This window comes from Prenolepis imparis, unplaced genomic scaffold (assembly GCF_030444845.1).
Source record: "Prenolepis imparis isolate NDT839.2.m4 unplaced genomic scaffold, iyPreImpa1.0 SCAF_9, whole genome shotgun sequence".
NCBI lineage: Eukaryota > Metazoa > Arthropoda > Insecta > Hymenoptera > Formicidae > Prenolepis > Prenolepis imparis.
Window position 1 is genome coordinate 12,749,635 of NW_028141167.1, and position 20,400 is coordinate 12,770,034.

At 33.4% G+C, this 20,400-nt stretch overlaps 6 protein-coding genes and 2 non-coding genes across 19 annotated transcripts; 3 read left to right on the plus strand and 5 right to left on the minus strand.

The window, feature by feature from the left end:
- Positions 1-993: 993 nt before the first annotated feature.
- On the minus strand, positions 994-2,287 carry LOC145940445 (V-type proton ATPase subunit D 2-like). Of its 2 annotated transcripts, none has more exons than XM_083045616.1 (2): positions 1,546-2,287; positions 994-1,140 (listed from the first exon to the last, which is right to left on the minus strand). In XM_083045616.1, the coding sequence occupies exons 1-2, from the start codon at positions 1,965-1,967 to the stop codon at positions 1,128-1,130; spliced, it is 435 nt and encodes a 144-aa protein (XP_082901742.1). In that variant the 5' UTR covers positions 1,968-2,287; the 3' UTR covers positions 994-1,127. The 2 variants fall into 2 exon arrangements, with proteins under 2 accessions (XP_082901742.1, XP_082901741.1); XM_083045615.1 differs by having other exon boundaries at positions 994-1,143.
- On the plus strand, positions 2,231-2,301 carry Trnag-gcc (transfer RNA glycine (anticodon GCC)). The gene has a single exon. It is a non-coding gene; the product is annotated as a tRNA-Gly (tRNA).
- Positions 2,302-2,679: 378 nt separating this feature from the next.
- On the minus strand, positions 2,680-2,750 carry Trnag-gcc (transfer RNA glycine (anticodon GCC)). Its single transcript has one exon. It is a non-coding gene; the product is annotated as a tRNA-Gly (tRNA).
- Positions 2,742-3,850, minus strand: LOC145941141 (uncharacterized). Its single transcript, XM_083047042.1, has 4 exons — positions 3,732-3,850; positions 3,565-3,640; positions 3,348-3,471; positions 2,742-3,067 (listed from the first exon to the last, which is right to left on the minus strand). The coding sequence occupies exons 1-4, from the start codon at positions 3,841-3,843 to the stop codon at positions 3,008-3,010; spliced, it is 372 nt and encodes a 123-aa protein (XP_082903168.1). The 5' UTR covers positions 3,844-3,850; the 3' UTR covers positions 2,742-3,007.
- Positions 3,851-4,195: 345 nt separating this feature from the next.
- Positions 4,196-9,584, minus strand: Micu1 (Mitochondrial calcium uptake 1). Of its 10 annotated transcripts, none has more exons than XM_083047034.1 (13): positions 9,168-9,352; positions 8,661-8,717; positions 7,627-7,893; positions 7,349-7,496; positions 6,807-6,966; positions 5,976-6,013; positions 5,803-5,917; positions 5,494-5,654; positions 5,256-5,372; positions 5,029-5,153; positions 4,814-4,941; positions 4,501-4,590; positions 4,196-4,356 (listed from the first exon to the last, which is right to left on the minus strand). In XM_083047034.1, exons 3-13 carry the CDS (start codon positions 7,884-7,886, stop codon positions 4,202-4,204), a joined length of 1,497 nt encoding a protein of 498 aa, XP_082903160.1. In that variant the 5' UTR covers positions 7,887-7,893; positions 8,661-8,717; positions 9,168-9,352; the 3' UTR covers positions 4,196-4,201. The 10 variants fall into 10 exon arrangements, with proteins under 10 accessions (XP_082903160.1, XP_082903159.1, XP_082903163.1 ...); XM_083047033.1 differs by having other exon boundaries at positions 8,631-8,717; XM_083047037.1 differs by having other exon boundaries at positions 9,154-9,352.
- Positions 9,585-9,698: 114 nt separating this feature from the next.
- Positions 9,699-12,298, plus strand: Metrn (meteorin). The gene is made up of 3 exons (XM_083047040.1): positions 9,699-10,092; positions 10,528-11,101; positions 11,245-12,298. Exons 1-3 carry the CDS (start codon positions 9,995-9,997, stop codon positions 11,458-11,460), a joined length of 888 nt encoding a protein of 295 aa, XP_082903166.1. The 5' UTR covers positions 9,699-9,994; the 3' UTR covers positions 11,461-12,298.
- Positions 12,299-12,910: 612 nt separating this feature from the next.
- On the minus strand, positions 12,911-18,527 carry LOC145941136 (testis-expressed protein 2). Its single transcript, XM_083047027.1, has 7 exons — positions 17,958-18,527; positions 16,600-17,815; positions 16,142-16,519; positions 15,810-15,984; positions 15,262-15,743; positions 14,536-14,608; positions 12,911-14,427 (listed from the first exon to the last, which is right to left on the minus strand). Exons 1-7 carry the CDS (start codon positions 18,004-18,006, stop codon positions 14,098-14,100), a joined length of 2,703 nt encoding a protein of 900 aa, XP_082903153.1. The 5' UTR covers positions 18,007-18,527; the 3' UTR covers positions 12,911-14,097.
- Positions 18,528-18,894: 367 nt separating this feature from the next.
- On the plus strand, positions 18,895-20,321 carry LOC145941142 (TP53-regulated inhibitor of apoptosis 1). Of its 2 annotated transcripts, XM_083047044.1 has the most exons (4): positions 18,898-19,171; positions 19,349-19,452; positions 19,552-19,745; positions 19,885-20,321. In XM_083047044.1, exons 3-4 carry the CDS (start codon positions 19,611-19,613, stop codon positions 19,969-19,971), a joined length of 222 nt encoding a protein of 73 aa, XP_082903170.1. In that variant the 5' UTR covers positions 18,898-19,171; positions 19,349-19,452; positions 19,552-19,610; the 3' UTR covers positions 19,972-20,321. The 2 variants fall into 2 exon arrangements, with proteins under 2 accessions (XP_082903169.1, XP_082903170.1); XM_083047043.1 differs by lacking the exon at positions 19,552-19,745 and having other exon boundaries at positions 18,895-19,171; positions 19,349-19,511.
- The last annotated feature ends 79 nt before the right edge of the window (positions 20,322-20,400 follow it).

Here is a 20,400-nt window from a genome sequence, read left to right on the forward strand (position 1 = left end):
TTTCTCCCGCCCGCCAGGATTTCCGTCCCGCTTGTATACACGCCTGGTGATTGAATCGATCTATTCAATCACGCCATTTCATATGCACAACACAGATTTAATTATATAACATTATATAATTATAATTATACATATATTATTTATAAAATAATTACATAATATTATATAATTATATATAACTATAATTATAATTATTTATATATACACATAAAATTATAATATATATAAACAATTATACATATTAATTTGACAAGTTACACTGAAGAAAATTTGAATGATGAATTCAAATGAACGCACATGGCAAAAATAGTAAAGAAACTTATTGTTCTCAAAGACAAAAAAATTAAATATCGGTCGAGATATTTTAATTTAACATGTCTGATAGAACAGAAATCTGAAATTTTCGCGTAGGAAAAAGTTTGTTCTAGAAAGACTAGGAGAGAGACAGAGAGAAGAGCGATACAGCCACGTTCTCATTATCATATCCCTATGTTTGGCAGCAGTTAGGTTGCTTTTATGGGCTGTATTTTCTTGGTATAATTGGGCCCACAAGCGCGCTCGGATCCCCTCCTCCGATTTTCGTTTCCCATCTCGTTCTGTCATCAGGTCTTCGCGCGATTCTTATTTCTCCTCGGTTGTCTGGCGCGTTTATTACAGGGCTGTATCCCTCCTCTCCCCCTTTTCCTCGCTCCGAGAGTAGGGTAAGAAATTTATCAGAGCGCGGACAATGTAAACAATAACGCGTGCGCCGGATTCCTCTACTGCTAAAAAAAAAATTCCAAGGTACTACCTTGTGGCAGAATCATCTTGTTTTTGTTAGCGTTAAAAGAGAAGATCCTCGTCGAATGTGTCCGCATCTTCTTGGGCTGGATTGCGAGGGAATCTCCCGTTATGTCGCTTCATCTTCCACTCTTGTATCTTTTTAATGCGATAGAATTCTTCTCGCTCGTATTCGTCGAGTTCGGTGACGATGTAAGCGAGGGTCCGTTCCAATCGAGGGATAATGACGTGCTGAAGAGCGTTCACGCGACGATTGGTCGCTTTGATTGCCCGATCGAGCATCTGGAAGTTGTGCTGCAACGACGCCAATTCGACCAGCAGGTCGATCGCCTTTCCATAATTTTTCTTCAATCTGGCAACCTGCTAACGTGTCAAATAATGTAGCTAGTAAACTATAACGGAGTCCCATTTTTTAAAAATTTATGCTTAAATATATATAAAAAATATATATTTTTGAGAAAACAATGTTTCGAACAAAACTTGTTTGTGGTTTTAAAGGGGAAAGAAGTTGTGATAATCTTTTAGGTCAATTTTTTCAAGATTATGCGAAGATCAAAACCTTGTTTTCTCTTCAATAGACTTTAATTGACCATTAAAGGACCTGAAAAAATAACCTTAGTTAAAATTCAAGATGTTAAACATTGTTTTCTATATATTTAAGCATATTTTTTTAAATAGAACATCCTGTAGTATTAGTACATTGACGCTCTGTACAGAGTTAGTCATTAATAAAATTACAAAATTATATCGTACAGTCTTTCTTACCATATATGGCGGATAATTACTTGTTGACCGCCTCTGGCTAATCCGGTGAACTCGAAGGGATCGTCGCCGCTGCGATAGGGCTCGTAGATCCTCAGTCGGACCCCGCCGAAGATCTCCTGCCTGCACTGAATCCTGGTTCTGGCCTTGTCGATCGTCTCCAGGACCAGGCCGTTTACGCCGCCCGTGACGTAATTCACCTCGGCTAACGAGAAGGCCGCATCCCTCATAACTTCGCCCAGCCGCGATCTGTTCTTCAGCAATCCCAATAGAATCGCGCGAAACCGGATCAGGAGACCGTCGACCTTCTTCGCGAGCAAATCGTGACTTCTACGTGCACATACCAGGCGACCCTTGATGCTCGTACGCGAGGACGACGTCGGGAAGACCATCAGTCTGTCTCTGTCCACAATTTCCATGATCATCTACGCACCAACGGTTATTATTCGAAGGATTTGAAAGGACCATAAACAAGTGAAGAGGGACAGATTGGCGACATTTTTCTTCTTTCCCGCGATATCTCGATCTGTGATATATAAAATATGTAGTAGGGAAAACGCGACAATCAACAGCGCTTTTAGTTTAATGGCTAACTTCAATTTTATAGACTTTTTTTTTTTTCTTTCTCTCTCTCTCTTTGATATATTAGACATAACTGGATTAGGAAGAAAGAGACTTGCATGTATAAGCATCGGTGGTTCAGTGGTAGAATGCTCGCCTGCCACGCGGGCGGCCCGGGTTCGATTCCCGGCCGATGCAAGGTTTTTTTTTATATAAAAAAATTATTTTTTAATTTATATTTTGAAAATTATATTTCTAAATATATTTTTGTAAAAAAAATATTTATATTATGTTAGAATATTTAATTACAAATAATTGTATTAAAAAATTTATAACTTTCAAAAATATTTTTTATTTATTTTTGAAAATTATAAATTTTTTAGTAAATATAATATAAAATAAATATAAAATATAATATAATATAAAATAAAAATATATATAAATCAATATAAATAATAATATAAAATTTTTATGTAATATTCCATAAAAAATTTATATTTTTGAAAATTATGGAATATTATATATTATTAAATAAATTAGAGAAAAAATTGTGTTTGCAGACAAAAATATTAAAATTGCATCGGCCGGGAATCGAACCCGGGCCGCCCGCGTGGCAGGCGAGCATTCTACCACTGAACCACCGATGCTGGTGCTTATCCAGTTTCCTTTTAATCAGTCTCATTGTCCAAAATTATTGGGTCATTTTCAAATTATTTCTAACATATCAACTTTTGTATTTCTCATTTGTTACATTTCTTTTAACACTCGTTATTTGTAATCTGCTTGTAAGATTTTTTTTAATTTTATGACAATTGTGTTATTAAAGTAAGCTAACTAAGAATAATTATTACACACATTATATATATCAATGTTAATTTATGAACAATTAATCTTGCGATTAAAGTTAATGATTCAAGTCCCAATATTGCTCGCCGTAATCTCCATTTTTGTTACCCCATTTTATCTAAAATATAACAATAGAGTTATAAATAAATATTTAATCAGAAACATGTATATGTATAAGAAAGTAAATAAACATTTAAAATATTGCTCAAATTAATAATTAATAAGAATATTATATAGTATCTAGAATCTATAGATTATTATAAACGATGAAATATGAAGCGTTGAAACATAATATATATTTAAATGCATTACACCAATAGAGAATTTCATTATTAATTCATATTAAATAATTCTAATATACTTATTTTTAACATATAATCTCAAAACAAAAGAATTACCTTGCCACTATGACGATTGTTATCAAAGTCCTTTTGTTCAAATCTCTGTTCCCATTCATTGGGATTCTCATAGACATGACCAAACTCAATTTTAAGAGGTGCAAGATGTTCAGAAAATATATCTCTGCATTATATAGGATTATTAAAAATTATTAAAAATGTTATCAAAATGTTACAAATAATTATCATCTTCCATAAATGTATTATTACTACTCACTGAAAATATTGTCCTATTGACAAAACATTCGCTATTTCCTGCTTTGAAGTCTCTTCTTTATTTACAATTTGTGAATCTAATATTATTATTAAAATGTAATAATATGTATAACATTGTAAGATGCGATACGCAATTGAATTATCATTTACATTTGATATACTACTTGCCTGCTAAAGTCATGTCTGTATGTTTTTCCAATAAATTGGCTGTGACAGAATTTACGATAAACAGTATTGTTATTTGTGCCAGAAATAAATTGAAATTATATTTCATATGCATTATTATATTTAGTAATTCAACTTGAAATTTTAATAATATATGAAACAAGGTCTATTGATGTCTACTGAATAAACACTGAATGCTCACTGAATGGGTGAAATTCTAGCTCCTACAGCTCACAAGCTTTTTTTGACTGGTATCATGCTCTATTTCATATAGAATAGTGAAAGTATATAATACATCATTGATGTAAAATTTACTATAATATATAAATCTAACTCTCCTAATAAAATACAAGTATAATGATTCTATTGTAAATGTTATAAATTATAATTCTCTATTTGAGAATAATAATTTTTTATATTTCTATAAATAAATTACACATAAATTAAATAGAATTTAGATTCTATGACTTTAATTATTTATCGTACGACAGGAGATAGGTATTTTTTGCACACTTTATCAAAGATTGAATTAACTTGACAAATCCAGTATCCTTCGGTTTCTCCAAACCGCGAAGAACACGATTTTTCATCACAGAAACGAATTCCCGATTGCTAAGTTGTCCATCCACTATTAAAATAAGATGATGATTTTAAGATTTACTTAAGACGTACTTTTGCATATTTATATATATTATGTCCGAGATAATGCAATCACGTTTTTAGCAGTTTGTTAATTAGAAATATGATACCTTATTGATAAAAGTCAACTTACTATTTTCGTCGAAAATCGTATACACCACTTGAATAATATGGTCACTCAGATCGACGTGCGCTACAGTTTTTGCTACATGTTTCAATGTTGCTGTAAAATGTTATACAAAAATATTTATTAATAAATTATTAAATATATCTTAATAAAGATGCAAAATACATTGCTCAATATCTTCAATAACATTCCCGATTATTTTTTTACAGTTAATTATTTCAAATTATATATTATTTAAGCCAAGTTTTCGGTGAAATATTTGTGTAAATTCGGTAAACATTGTGTAATCTCTAAACTCTAAATTATTCCATAATCGTACCTTGATCGATAGATGCGCCGGCTATATGATAGAATGTTAGGGCTGTATCTACATCATTAATGTTGTTTAAAAAGTGAAAGAATTTGAGATATTCCTCTTTGCTGATTCCCTTTGGATCTTCCTTGAAGCTGCAAACAATCGATATTTAAGCATGTGTGTAATTTAAAATTTAAGAAAATAAATATAAAGATAACTAAATATTTCCATATACTTACGCCTTCTTCACTCTTTTCAACATCTTCGCCTTCTTTTTTGCCGAATATCCGGCATAAGCCAACAGTAATTCCGTAAAGTCTACCTCAGTGATATTGCCCTTCTCATCCGGATTTCGTCGTTCGAACTAAATAGAAGAAAAATATATAAGCATATACATCAAATAATCAAATATAAGTGAAAACGTTGAATTGGCTATACATTATGCCGAATCTGATTGATTCCTTACTTCAAGACTGAGAATCTCCCGCTGCAATTGTTGCTGAAAGTCCAGGAATTTCTCGATCGTTAGCTTCTGATTCATTTGTGGTCCAAAGAAATATGTAGTTAGCGCAGAGTTCACTCCCTAAAATAAAGAGATTTCAATTAAACATAGTTTTTAAACATTTAAACACATAATTCAAGAATTAATGAGCATTTAATATTTGTTTTAAACTTCATTCAAGTATTAACAAGTTAATTAAGACCTTGTATGAATTTCCTGTATTTGAATGATCACGGTGTCGAGTGCCTATGCTAGTTTGTTGCCGTATGAGTGTAGCCACTTTTCCAAACTCTTCGGAATCGACATCACCATCTCCATTGAAGTCAAACATTCTAAAGGCGATTTCAAAATGACGTCTGGAAGCTATAAAAAAAAAAAATTGCCATGAAAATCTGATATTTATGACGTGTATCTTGGAAAGTTTAATCGATACGTATATCTGAATATAAATTTCTAATATTTTCATATACATAATTAAAGTTTAATGTGAAATAGTGGACATACAACTTACTTGACAATACAGTCAACAAAAAGATGTAATCAGAGAAAGTAATGAGGCCTGCACTGCCCAGCTTGTAGAAGATGCTGTCTTCGTCCAATGCCAATTCTAATTTCATGTGAATATTCTAAAAAAAGGAAATATGAACTTACATATTTCTTCCTTACTGAATCTCATTAATGTACCTTTGGATCGTAACGCTTGTACTGGTCCAATCCAAGTCCTGAAAATCAATGAAGCGTTATAATTATTAATAGTCTTCTTTTTCTTACGTTTCTCTTACGTGATTTAATATAAATCTGATATACAAATCTGCAAATTATAATTATAATTTATAATTCTATCTAGAATATATATATAAATCTGAAATATTAATTAAAAATTTGCACATGCAAAAAAGAGCTGGTTAGAACGCAACGCATCTTTGCAATTAATGAGGAGAGTATTAAATGTGTTAAAGAGTATTAAAAAGTATCAAGCGAAATGTAATCTGAAAAAATGCAAAATAAGCGAAGCATAATCGTATAGGATTACCATCGGGCTGTTTCACGCCGGGCGTCATTGATCTTAAAAAGTCATCCGGCGTCATAAACACCTCGTGCACGTCGTTGCTCGTGACCTGGAGGGTCGCGAAGTAACGGAACACTTTGTCCGGTGTGGAGTAATGCCTTATACGATTTTCGTATTCTATTATCTGCGCATATACACAGTTAATTGATCATTCGCGACTTTCAAAAGTTTGCAAAATTCTTGCGGAGGATTATAATGTATGAGTTATCCACATCTGATTTTGACAATCAGCAATTTCTTTTACTTGATTATTACATAAGAATTTTCTTCATGCAAGTCGTATCATGTAAAATTGCAAAGCTTTCGGTTAGCAGAGCGAGACAGGTAAGTGTTTAGTAAGATTTAGTATAAATTATTGTGGCGAGATAAGAAGAAAACACACACAAGACTCCAAGATTATTCACTGTATCAGGGCCAATTACAACGAAAATTTTGAAAAGCCCTACCATCCGGCTGTTGCATGTCTGGTGTGATAGCTCGCATAAAATCATCGGGTGTCATATAGATTTCAACACCCTGTAAGCTAGTCACTTTTACAGTCGCAAAGTAACGAAAGATTTTATCTGGCGTCGAAAACGATCTTATCCTGTTCTCGTACTCTATTATCTGCAAAAATACTTCAGCCTGCATCGTTCTGCTGTACAGATACATGCTGATGCATATAAAGCATACAATTGTTAAATCTACAGTACTATTTAATAATAATAATTATGCAAAAAATGATTGCTGCATACTGTATGTTCCTTTTCCTTGTTTCACTGCTATAATTTTATTTTGTTTGTATATATTTAATAAAGAAAAAATTATACAAGTTTATATATTTTGTTTTTTAATAATAAAAAAATACAACTTGTATGATATAAATAATATAAACATAAATATCTTATGTAATGCATGTGAGAACTTGATTCTTGAAATAATTTTGAAGAACTTTAAGACACATCCACATATATATAATCAATATAAATAGTGTAAGTCTTTAATCAACCTTTCTATCGCGAAATCCAATCGTCTGTTTCTTACTCTTCTTCTTCTTTTGTAAATCCTGCTCCGTCTGTTCCACGTTTTCATTATCCTGAGTCTCTTCTACCAACATGCTGGCTGCATCCACTTTAGGCGGTATTAGATTAAATAGCCTGCAAGATAGTATTTTATATTACTATACTAAGCAAAATTTAATTTTTAAGAATTATACAAATTATTCCCTTATATATCTTCACAATTTTATTTATTTTTTATTTTTGACAATTAATATCATTGACTCACCGTTGCCAGTCAACAGTCATGCATATTATCATTCCAATACTGGGAATTATAACTGGCAGAGCAAAGAGAAGTCTAGATTTTTTTCTGGTATGACCAAAGTTTTTAAAATTACGAGTCTGCTGATACTCATACTTGTATCTATCTTCTCTACAACTGTTGTTACATTCTGAAGTATAGAATGCATTGGCTAAGAAAAGTCTGCGTTGTGGATACTGCCGGAGTACACATGCGCTTCTACTGAGTAACATCGTCACAGCCATATTTTTTCTGGAAAGAATTAAAAACATTAATTACATATAATTAACTTATTATTTAATAATTAAGTTATAAAGGAGAGTAACAGAATTTAATCGTATCAAAAACAGCTGAGTAAATGAAAAATGATACATATATACAAGATATATTTTTTAAGGACTACCTAGCATTATTATTGATATGTATATAAAAGAATTTAAGATATATATTAATAAATTAATATAGATATATTAATTTATTAAACAAATTCGTTAAATAACAACTTCAGCTTTAATAACATTGAATAACAATAACAAAATCATCTTTGATTTGTCATCAGATCTTGTGCCAGGTTGTGTGATGGAAAGTATGGGAACTTTAACAAATTTTTCAATAGCAACAAATGGAAATGTCATTTGTTTTGGGTCACTTTTTGAACATGATCTGTCAAATGATCAGAAATACCAGTCCCAAGATGAGTAAGAATGATTGTAATACTGAATCTAGCTCAATCTCAAGTAAAACTCTGGCGAAACGTAAGCATCCAAGGCTTTCTTTTCTTACTAGACGATTGATAATAAAGAGATAGCATCTGATTTACTCAAACTAGGAATAAATTATTCGAATTCTCGAATTTTTAGAACAACAAGGGGACATTGCATTTAGCAGGTCACAAAATACGCGAGAGCAAGAAGCGATATTGTATCTGGAAGAAAAGAGGATCCGTGAAATCATCGATTTTCTGATGGGCAATCTTTTGATCCACCGACCCTACGATCCTTTTGAATATCTCACTCAACTCCTAGACAGATGCATTCTCTCTCGTGATGGCCTTGTCGATTCTCTTCCCTCTTTTTCTTTACAGTAAAAAAAATTATATACATGTATTAATATATATATTAATATAATATATTAATATTAAATATTATATAAAATATATATATTAATATATAATTATATATAATATATATTAATATATAAAATTATATCAAATAATAATATAAAAATTTCTTTCCTCTGTACATAATTCTTTAGGAACATAATAAGGCAAGCTAAACAGTCACATATAGATAAGCCGATCCATCAATGATGTCTTATTTGACAATGGACAAGGAATGAACGAGTAGATGAAGAAATTTTAAGCAAAAAAATTAAGAAAACGATCATTGCCTACGGAAATTTTTATAATCCAATTATTTTTTTTTGACGCACAATTTTTGATTAATAACAATAATGTAAGAGATTATACGGAATATACACAATATGTGACAAATGTGAAAAGAGATTACATACATTCAGAATATTACCGAATAGTCCTAATCTAGCTGGATCTAAGTCGACCTAACATAAGTCCAACTCAAACAAGAGGAAGCTTTTGTTGGCATAAAAATCTGCAGCGAACTGCATCAGCATCACTGCATATCTCGCCACGTGATTACGTCGGAGTGAGAGAGACAGACGCAACGATACTTCATTTATTCCTGGTGCGCATATGTGTCGTTAAATTATAAATCCGAGGTAAAATCGAGGGAAAATTAATTCCAAGAGATGAAGAAACAGTAAACTGCGCATATGTATACATACGTACGAGACACGTTTTTTTTTTCCTCGTGTTTCACGTGTGCTATAAATGGACTCTGTCGGCGCCAGAGGAAAATGCGTAGCGCGCTCTAGTAGTGGGCGGTCCTTAACAAGGACGATCTCGAGATGATCGCGAGTGTATATTCGATAAGATACACTGCCTAAGTAAGGTCGCGTCCTATCCTTTCCGCGGACGTCGAGTGTATTTCGCAAGAGAGACGCTTTTTGACATTTCCCTCTCCCCCCCCCCCTTTTTAAGTGTCTCGGTAACAGCTGTTCGCTGCCATTCGTCGAGCGACCATCTGGAAGATTATTAGTGCGTCTGGAAATATTCCACAAGTTGTTGTTAAGATATTTGTTTCTTAAATGACGATACGTCCTTAATTAAGACGTTCGATAAACGAGGGAAAGATATTCTTCGTACTTAATTCGAGAGTGGGCATCGTATCGCATTCTCCATTTCCGCGAAAGCGTCATTTTCTCGGTGAAAATCAAACATGTGACGCGTTTGTCGGCCGATTTTCTTGTTACATGTAGTGTGTATATATTGAAAATGTTACGCGCGATAATTATTATTGCCCTCGGTCTGCTTTTCGTCAGCTTGTCCGCCTACGAGCATACCATCGCAGACCAATGCGACTGGTCTGGAAGGTTAGTTTTCGTTATCGTGATTCTTTCCAAGTTTTTACGTATTAACAAATTCGTTGACTCAAATTTCTGACCGTAGAATAGAAATAAATCGCAACGAACGTACGTTAAACGTACATTTGTTTATCATTATTCATATTCTATAGAAAAGATTCTAGTATATTTCAATTTCTTCATATTAATGTTACGCATATTAATGTACAACTTGGTATTGTTATTGTAGGTCTGTTTGGGAGAGCATTCTGAGCGAAAAATGTCAATGAACATGGGTCATATTTTTAATGTTTGCATAGTTACAAAAGTTTTAAGATTCTGCCGCTATCACACTAATGTCACATGCTCAAAATGTACTCCCTGAGCCGATGTACATTAAATATATGCATGAAACATATAAAGATACGTCACTAAAATATGTAAACTCTTCTGTTTTCTATATAGCGGAGGAGGAGAAAGCGGTGGTGTTCGACCAGTGTACTTGCGCTGTGCTCGAGGAACCGTATTATGGCGTTATCCTCATGGTGCGCTGAGGGTGGTCCTCTCTTTCCCGGCTTCGTCCACAGGAAATACTCTCGCCAATCACAGCAGTTTGGACCTCCGTACGTGCGTCAAGATCTCTGGGCCAGCTCGAATGTTTCTGGAAGCTGGCCGCAAGCTGAGACAGCTTTATTCTCCATCTGATGGCAAACACGAGTATTCGCATCGATGCTTCCGCACGCGGGAGCACGTGGCCGCGCTCTACATCGAAGCCGAGGACGATTACTCCTTTAAGAGCACCAAGGTCAAGCTGCAGTACGACCTGGAGTCGAATTCACCGAAAGGGGGTATGCTGCGTGTTCCGGACGAGGAAGAGGAGTGCAGGCCTTGTTCCATGGAGGAACTCGCCAAGGCTTATTGTCAGAGCGACCTGGTTGCCAGAGGCACCGTCACCGCCGTTGAGCAACAACTTAATCTGGACGCTGCCGAATTGGTGCTCAGAGTCACCAAGATTCTGCGCCAAGTTCAGGAAGCCGAGGTAAACGAAATCAGCTTTGCTTAGTAGGAAACGTCATCCTTTTGATTTTTGAATTCCTTCAAATCTTTAATGTATAATTAAATTAAATTAAATTATATGATATCATGAGAGAAAGAGAGATGTACCTTGATGTATTTTGACAGAATAACGAGAACAGCATCGACGTAACGACCTCTTCTACGAGAAGCATACGCGTGAGAGTACCAGCGGTGTGTGACGCGCGACACGGTCCTGGTGAATTCCTAATAATGGCCAAGCGACGTCTCGGAGACCTCATTTTGGTGTGCGCACCTAGGCTGGAGACATGGGAACAGATTGTACAGGAGATGGACACCGCGCCCTGCGTCCTTAACAGCTAGCCAAATTAAGATTTAAGATTTTCTTCAGAAAGCTGTAAAGATCTGTAACAGTAAATAGCAAGTACAAGTATCTATAATGTTGTGAAACTGGAAATCTATACAAAAAAAAAAAAAGAAATCACCGGTAGTAACAATGCCATGTTGGAAAAAGGCTGCCAATCTAGCCATTTACGAGAGTATTGTATACATAGGGAACGTCATTCTTGGTGTACGTAGCGTGCAACTGTCAGACTGTTGATCTCCAAACTGTGATATTATTTGCTGCATTAAGAGAAACGTGGATGGAAAAGCGTGCACGAAAACATAGAAAGTACATTTGCTCTAATATTTGTTCTTAGAGAGCAAAAGGATTATTATTATATATACAGAATAGCTCAGAAATTGCGTACTTTTCCTTAAAACAAAAAATTTGTTTAGATCTGTTAAGAAATTCTCTTATATTCATGACTCTTTTATTTTGAATGATAATATCTAATCTTTGCGTTACAATTTTTGTTAAAATAAGATCTACTTGTGAGATTGTATACAAAGATTTTATCTATTTTAGCTTTCCTGCAAATTAATTATCAATATCACAACTCTTGAAATTAATATGGGAGTAAAATTTAGTATCTATTACTAAAAGAAAGTGCGCAAAGATTAAGGTACTCTACATATATTTTATGTAAACGAATCTACTCGCTGCAGAATTAAGTATACTTTGTATTGATTAGAGCTATAACAATTGTACAGATTTAATAAACGCGTTTTATAAATTTTTATATTGATCGGAATAACTGTTCTCTTATCAGTATAACAGAAAATATGTGCGATAAATAAAGAAAATATATTTGGAAAAATAAAAGAGAAAATGTATTCCTCTCTTTGTGTACTTTTTAATTTTTTTTTAAGTCTATTGTGTATATAATAGAGACAATCGTTTACTAGTTAGAATTTAAAATGAGAGAAAGATTTTTTGGACGTTATAATCTTATAATAATAAAAGATATTGATTTCTTAAAAAAAAAAAAAAAAAAAAAATTTGAGAAATTTTCTAAAAAACAGCTGATAATGTACAATAATTTATTTTTGCAAAAACTGTTACAATATAACTCTGTGATCTAACTCTGGACCCACAATGTGAGATCGACAATGATGCAAGTCTTAAGCGAAAAATATCGTTTAAAAAATCTTTACAAAATATATTTGCTTTATTGCATTAAAATTTTATATTTAAACGTATGAAATGACTTTTCTATAATATATAATTTGTATCTTATATGTTTAATAAAAAAGTTTCCTTATTTTTAAGAATATATTATGGCTTTTATCATAAAATAAAATCACACATTGTGACTCCAGGATTTATTCTATATATAATCTCCCTGAGACACGCAAATACACAAACGTTCACACATATATTTGTATAGTATCAAACAAAATAACACAACTCATAGATCAAACTGGCTAGTAGATATAAACTGTATATTCACTTAATTCATTCACATATATACATTTTGTTTTCTCTCTATCGTTGAATTAGTATAACTTACTTGTTGATCAATCAGAGACGGAGGAGAGTGAACTTTTTTGCTACATCTGTCAAAAAGCCATTGATTATAATTTTCTCTTGCAACAGAGAAATAAAATTTACATATCTATTTGTTGTAATTCGATGAATTATTTTACATTTTTGTATCAACAGTTGTATATACAAAATTAATATTTTTTGGACACCGCGTTTAAAATGCGCGGTCGATTTTGATGAACAGTATTAACACATTATGTACTTTTTTTCTTTTACATACTTTATCGATCAACTATATTCGCTCGATTATATTACGAGTCTAATTATCAAGACACAAAAAGTTCTACCGTTATATGAGTGTTTGTATCTTGGTTCATATATATATTTTTAACAATTGCCCATTTTATTTAATCAAAGTAATTGATTATTTAATCTCACTATAATCCAATCATTTTATATAATAATAATAATTTTAACAATGTAACAAAATATTTTGTATCAGCTGCCTGCATCAAAAAACTAATTGTACAATCACATAGACACTGATTAGTATTCTTTTTTGTTTAGGATAGGTGCCCCATCATAATTTCGTAATACTTATAGTTATATAATTAAATAATCTGCAGCGAGTAATGCACTTAATTAAATATTAATTAAATTGCCTTGCTTTTCCGTGTGTCTCTCTCTTACTCGCTATATTTTTTTTTTGTTTGCTTACTCTAATAAAAATAATGCTTACATAATGAATTTTTTCTCTCCCGTCTCCTTTTTCATTAAATTTTATAAATATAAAGATAATTAATAATGATAAATAGATCACAATCATTCTTCTCACTTTCTTGTAAATACTGCATATGCCTAATGAAACATCTTTTGTTTTCATTTAGGCGAGAAAAATAATGTAATAATATTAAAAAATCTTGTAAAAATAGAGCTAAAGCTACACATTATTTTCATTTGAAAATATCTTTATTTTTTTTCATAGACTTATACTTGCGAATTTCGATAAATTTACCATATCGATGAGAAAAAATCCATTTCTCAATTACGCGAGTGACGATATTTACAAATCATATACGAAAGAAAGAAATGTAAAAGCAGGAAACTGTTTTGGCTGACGTAAAATTTGTTTACGTCACGACAAAAGGATAATTTGGGCAGAGTGACAAGACCAAATCATCCATATTTGGTAGAACCACTAGCTTTTCGAACTCCCTGAGCAGCTTATTCTCAATCCATTTGGTCACATATACAATGTTGACAGTCCTTTCACCAAGGGCCGGCTGCACAGTAAGGGTGATTTTAGGCACGGGCTTGAAACCGTACCAGAGTCGATCGGAAGGTGGTGGAGGAATGTTTACCAGAAGACAACCCTCGATGCCGGATATATTAACTATGAAGCGGATCTCTGTATTGGAAACACCTTCCATCGCTCTTCGTATGTAGGATAACTCAGTGGCCTGAAAATTATTCAATTAATTAACATGCACTATCGTAATTTGTTTTTGTAATTAGTAAAATAATAAATTGACTACTTAAACTTAAATCACTAAAAATCACTCGCTTACATGTCGGAAATACTTGTTGGCTGCTAATTTATCGACCATGCTGAGAAATTTCTTGCCAGAAGATTGGATTGGTCTGTAATAAACAAAAATCTAATTAATCTCTTATTATTTTCACAAATTATTATATGGTCTATGATTGGATTTCTTTATGAAACATATTTTTAGGATATAGAAGTTTAGTTAAAGAACATGTGTAATTTGATCGCATTTGATCGTAAAGAATTAGAGTTTATTTGCTAATTAAATTTTCATATTAATAATACATGTTACAAAAGTAAAAATAATACGTTTTAAATTATATGTTATAATACTTTAAACTGGATTAATATATTTGAGTTATCAGCTGATTTCTGTCAAAAAATATTATTTGCGGATAAAGTATTATAACATATTATTTTAGAACATATTATTACTTAATATTTTTAATATATTATTATTTCAAAATTTTTAATATATATATTATTATTTCAAAATTTAATTAGCAAATTGATGCTTTATTAATAGTTCCTGACAAAATCATTGATTAAAGCGTTAATTTGCTAATTAATTTTAAAATAATAATATGTTTTAAATGATATATTATAGTTATTTAAACTCGATTAATATTTTTTGACAGTTATCAGCTGATTTCTATCAAAAAATATTATTCAACTTTAAATAAAATTAAAATATATTATTTAAAACATATTATTTTAATTTTTAAAACAAATTTATTAATTCACTTACGTGGCATCTTTGGATGTGACGCACAATGCAACATTTCCGACATCTTCGTCTTCCGTGGACGTCTCCGGACTATCTTCCACATCGCTGTCGAATATCGGCGATCTGGTAGGAATGGTTTTCTCGCCGATGATCTCACCGCAAACACTACTCGCACGTGTCAGTTTCATTAGGTTCAGCTTTGTCTCTACAGTCATCGTCAGACAACCCTTATAGGTAATATTCATATCAAGCCAAAGTCCGCGTTCATCGAGTACCGGCTTAGTAATTTTATGAATCATCGGAGCGTTTTGTCCGATCACTAGTTCCGTTACAAGAAGACTCTCCATGAAGTACGGAAGTTTTATATTAGACAGTTTGCGCTGTATTTTGTCCTGAATAAGATTAATTGTCTCCGGACAACCGTGCATGTCGAACAGTAATCGTCCCAGAAGACAGTTTATCCAGAGAACATCATCTCCCTTTGGAGAACCCTCGGGATTCACCTAAAAGATTATCGATTAGCTAATCATCAAAAGGATTATGAAGTTAATTTGACTCGCATCGCTTACGTTCAAGTATTTATTCATATAGGTGTTATAACTGATTTCGGGAGACGTCTCGAGCAGTTTTGCTTCTGCCACATCTGGCACAGAGATTGCATTCGCGCAGGATGCGGAATCGTTTAAGGAACAAGTGGAATGTCGTTTTTTCGAAAGAGATGCCGCTGATGTCAATCTTCGAAACCTGAAAAAGATCATCCTAAATTAAAATCTATCAATGATTAAAAAGAGAGAAATTTTAAGCTTTAAATCATATTTCAAGAATTGATAAGTTAAATTTAGAGACTTTCGTAATTATTTTGTACTGATTTAAAAGGTATGTTGTATTAAAGAAATATTACCAATCTTCCTTCTCTCGGTCGGCACGCGCAAAGACATAAAGTTTATATTTGGTGACTTCTTCGTTGTCGCGACAATCCTCGTAAATACTTCTCACGGACTTGGATTGCGAAATGTCATCGTCGTCTTCGTCTTCATCGATTCTTAACTCATCTTCTTCATTAGCTTTAAGAAATTCAAATCTAGAGTCTTCGTCCTCGCTTTTTGTCTCCTCGCCCAAGGTATTTTCCTCGACTTCCTGATTAGCTCCTTCCGCCTGAGTAACTTTCTTCTCATCCTCGAACTCTTTTCCAAGATCCGTGCAATCGTCCAACGTTATAATCTCTAGCAACGCTCCTGGATCCATTGTAATACAAATTGGATATTTCTTGCTCCACCTCCTGTGTATAAAGAATACTTTTTTATTCCATGTATAAAAAATTTACTATAAAATATCAAATAATTAATATTGAATGATTACCTTCTCCGAATGAGTCCTTCTGGTAACAGTTCTATCTTTGCACCAATGAGATTATACACGCGTTTCCTAATAAACTTAAATTTTCGTTTAGGCTCATCCCACACCGCTCTCTTTGGTACTTTCATTCTAGTCTCCATAACGCGCAACATTCCGCCTTCCAGACTGAAGAAAACTGACTTTGTACGTGCCACGTGGTAGTTATGGGGATCATAGATGTATGGCAACTCATTCAACCATCCCTCGTATTTCTCTTGGACTGCGTACTCCTCCGCCGCTGGTATCTCCAGTACAGGAACCACCACACGAGCGGGCTCTTCATTTAAAGGTGTTGCTAAAATTTCCTTGATCTTCTGTACTAATTTATATACGATCACTGTGGCGAAAACTCCTATGGAGAAACCAACCAGATGTGGAGGCAACGGAATCACAAAGCAGAAAGTAAACACAAGGACGAACAGTGCGGCTAACTGCTTTGTCAATTGCTGAAATATGTGATCCTTCATGTGAGAGAGTAATACGCTGAATTTTACTTCTTCTTTCTGGATACATCCGTCCGATTGGCCGAAGAGATTACGACGGCGCGTAATATCGTTCCTTTTATCCTCATCGCGAAAATAATCTCGCGATTCAAAGAGAAGCGCTTCGGGAGTGGATTCGGAAAATTCAGCAGCTTCCACACCGCTCTCTACACTCTCGTCCTGGGAGTTTTTGGTTTTCAAGCCAGTTTTCACCTGCGAAAAGCCCACGAATCTCGCAGCCGTATTTTTATTGGTAGCAGCGGGCAAACCTGGTTCCTTCTCTTGCCTTTCGTTGAGATTCTCATCGACTGGCGTGATATCACCCGGATCCTCTGAATCGCTAATACTGGAATTATCTTTATTAAGTTTTCTCTTCTTCTTATCATTCTTTATCTCAGAGAGTTTCTCTTCAAATGTCTTTGTAATATTTCGTTTGATCTCAGACAAGACCTTCCATGGATCTGAAGATGGATGAGTACCCTCAGACATATTATTGTCGTTGGAACGTCTCTCTGATCCATTCTCCATTCCTTGGCCATTCTCGCTATTCTTGGAGGGACTTGACGGAAAGGTCCTCGCTTTGTCAGACTCCGGAGTGGCACGTTTCTCCTCATCGGAGGAGCTTGGATATAATTCCTCCAGTTCATCGTCATTAGCTCGATAATGAATCACTGGTACAGATGTGGCGATTGGCTTGCCTTAGTAGAAAAAGTGCAAAGTGCCAAGGTCAGTCGAATATATAATAAAAGATTAAGAAAATTACACTATACATAAAAATTAAAAAAATTACATTACATCTTAAACTTGAATTATTGGCATATCTATTTTTTTTACACCCACCTTTTAACATCCCCAGTGTAATTTTTCCTGGGCTATGTCTGCTACTCATTTCTACAATTGAAACTACCAGGCTATCAGGAGCTTATCAATGACGACATTGAATTAAGTGTTCTGTAATCTAGAGAAATTACAGAATCCCTCGAAAGTTTATTTCACATTGACAAAAACACTTTCCGCCCGAGAGCGGGAACGATATCGTATTAAATAATGAAGATTACACTACGATACGTCGAGTGACATCGCGTCGAACTTAATTTTCGATCTATAAAAACTGACCACGACTGCTAAGAGATAAACGTCAAATAAGGATTGACATCATATCCTTCTCTATCGCGCTGATAATACGAAGTATCGATAGCAAAAAGGCAACAAAACACCAAGCCTGATAAGCGCCTGTGTCTTATTACGTCTTATCTATCAGAGTTCACTCTTATTAGCTATTATTCCACTGTTGTTATTTATCATGATATCAATTTTGAAGCGAACAAATAATTTCAGATATTATTGATATATATGTACGCGCATATGTGCATAAAGAAGATATAAAATTTATAAAAATAGGCTTGTCAGCTTGTTACGTCACTGCCTTCTGCCACGAGAGACTAGAAAGCATTTTCAGTTGGTAATCCTTAAGGTGATGCTTAACGGGTCTGCCTTACCGACTGAAAAAGTGAGGTTAGATTCAAACATAAATCTATTTATGAGTTCAACTACCTATATTTTGATGGACTATACAGATTGATAAATCCTTTTGCACAATTAAAATATTAATATTAATAAACGGGGAGGCGTTGTAATTTCAGGTTAAAAAACAATCTGTATAGCGAATAAATAGATTTATGGTCGAATCTAACCTCACTTTCCGTCGATAAGGCAGGACCACGTTTAGGATCCCCTTAAAGTCCCTAGAAGATCTTCTAGGGACTCTAGTAATCCCGAAACTGCATCGTCATCGCGCGAGAGGTATCCAAATAGCCAATCAATTTACAGCTCATGAAGATTCATTTTTAATTAAAAATTTTTCTATTGGATTATAAAAGATTATTTTTATTGAAAGAGGAGTATAAATTTATATTTTAATGAGAAGTGTCATTTATTTACCGGATTGGCTGATAAAAAAAAAAATTGTCACCCCTTGAAATCATCGTGTGGCCCAAGAGTGCGGTTATTCAGCATAATTTTTTGTTCATCGAATTCAAGTACATCTTCTGCAAGTGAGTATTAACATCTTTGAATTTTGCAAATTTTAATCAAGATTAGAAAACGCTCTTCCAACTTTTCTAATCCATTCAAGATTAGACGTGTAATTACTTGCTTTTTAAATCCAAGCTTTAAAATTAATTTCACAATTAAATTTGTAAATCCTATAAACCTTTTGAAATTGCTTTCAGGACAATATACTTATTCATGAATAGCATAGGCGAGACCTGCAATGAACTGAAACAGCAGTATGACTCTTGTTTCCACGCGTGGTTTTCTGAGAAATTCTTGAAAGGTGACACGAGTGACAGCACATGCTCGCATTTATTCAAAATGTATCAGCAGTGTGTCAAGGTAATTAGAACAAGATTGTATCTTGCTTGTATATCTTTAGGAAGTCTGCAAGCGTGTAACGCATGAAACTGAGAGAGGGAGAGAAAGCAAGAGCGCAACATGGAGCATTGCAGTGAGTTGAAACAGAAATACGACGCCTGTTTCAACACTTGGTTCTCTGAAAAGTTTTTAAAAGGGGATACCAATGATTCAGTATGTGCCCCCTTGCTTAAAGTCTATAAAGATTGCGTGGCGGTAAGTCTTTAGAATCTCCCTTCTCGCAGATCAGATTCTTGTGTGAACTGCTGATTGTTTAAAAAAAAATCTTAAAATTGTCAATACAATTTATAAAGACAGCTAATGTCAACAATTTCGTGCTTCCTATATGTTTTAGAAGGCCATGAAAGAGCAGCACATTGAGTTCAAAGAGATTGAGACAAATTATTTAGATACCGAAAAGGAAAAGAAACCACATAGTTGACAAGAAAATTTGCACATGTTATGACACGAGTCCTATGTAGTATCTTTAAAAGTTGTCAACAATACTGAAAGTGCAAATACTTTGGATGTCACTGTTACTTTTCATTATGAAACAATGATTAACATTTAACTAGATCATACATCTGTCTTAATATATAATTAATATTATATAGCCATCCACATACACAATATTATATGTATTACTGCCGAATAATCGTGAGAGTTTTGAACCGAATGTTTTATAGATTTTATTTGTAGCATTAAACATTTAAAAAATATATATATATCACGAGAAATTATATATTGTAATAATGCATACGTGTTATGTAATAAATTTAATTATTTGTTTAACTTGTGCAAACATTTTATTAAATTCTTAGTTCTTAGGTTGCAGAGAAAAAATCGTGTAAAGAAATGATTTTAATAGTAA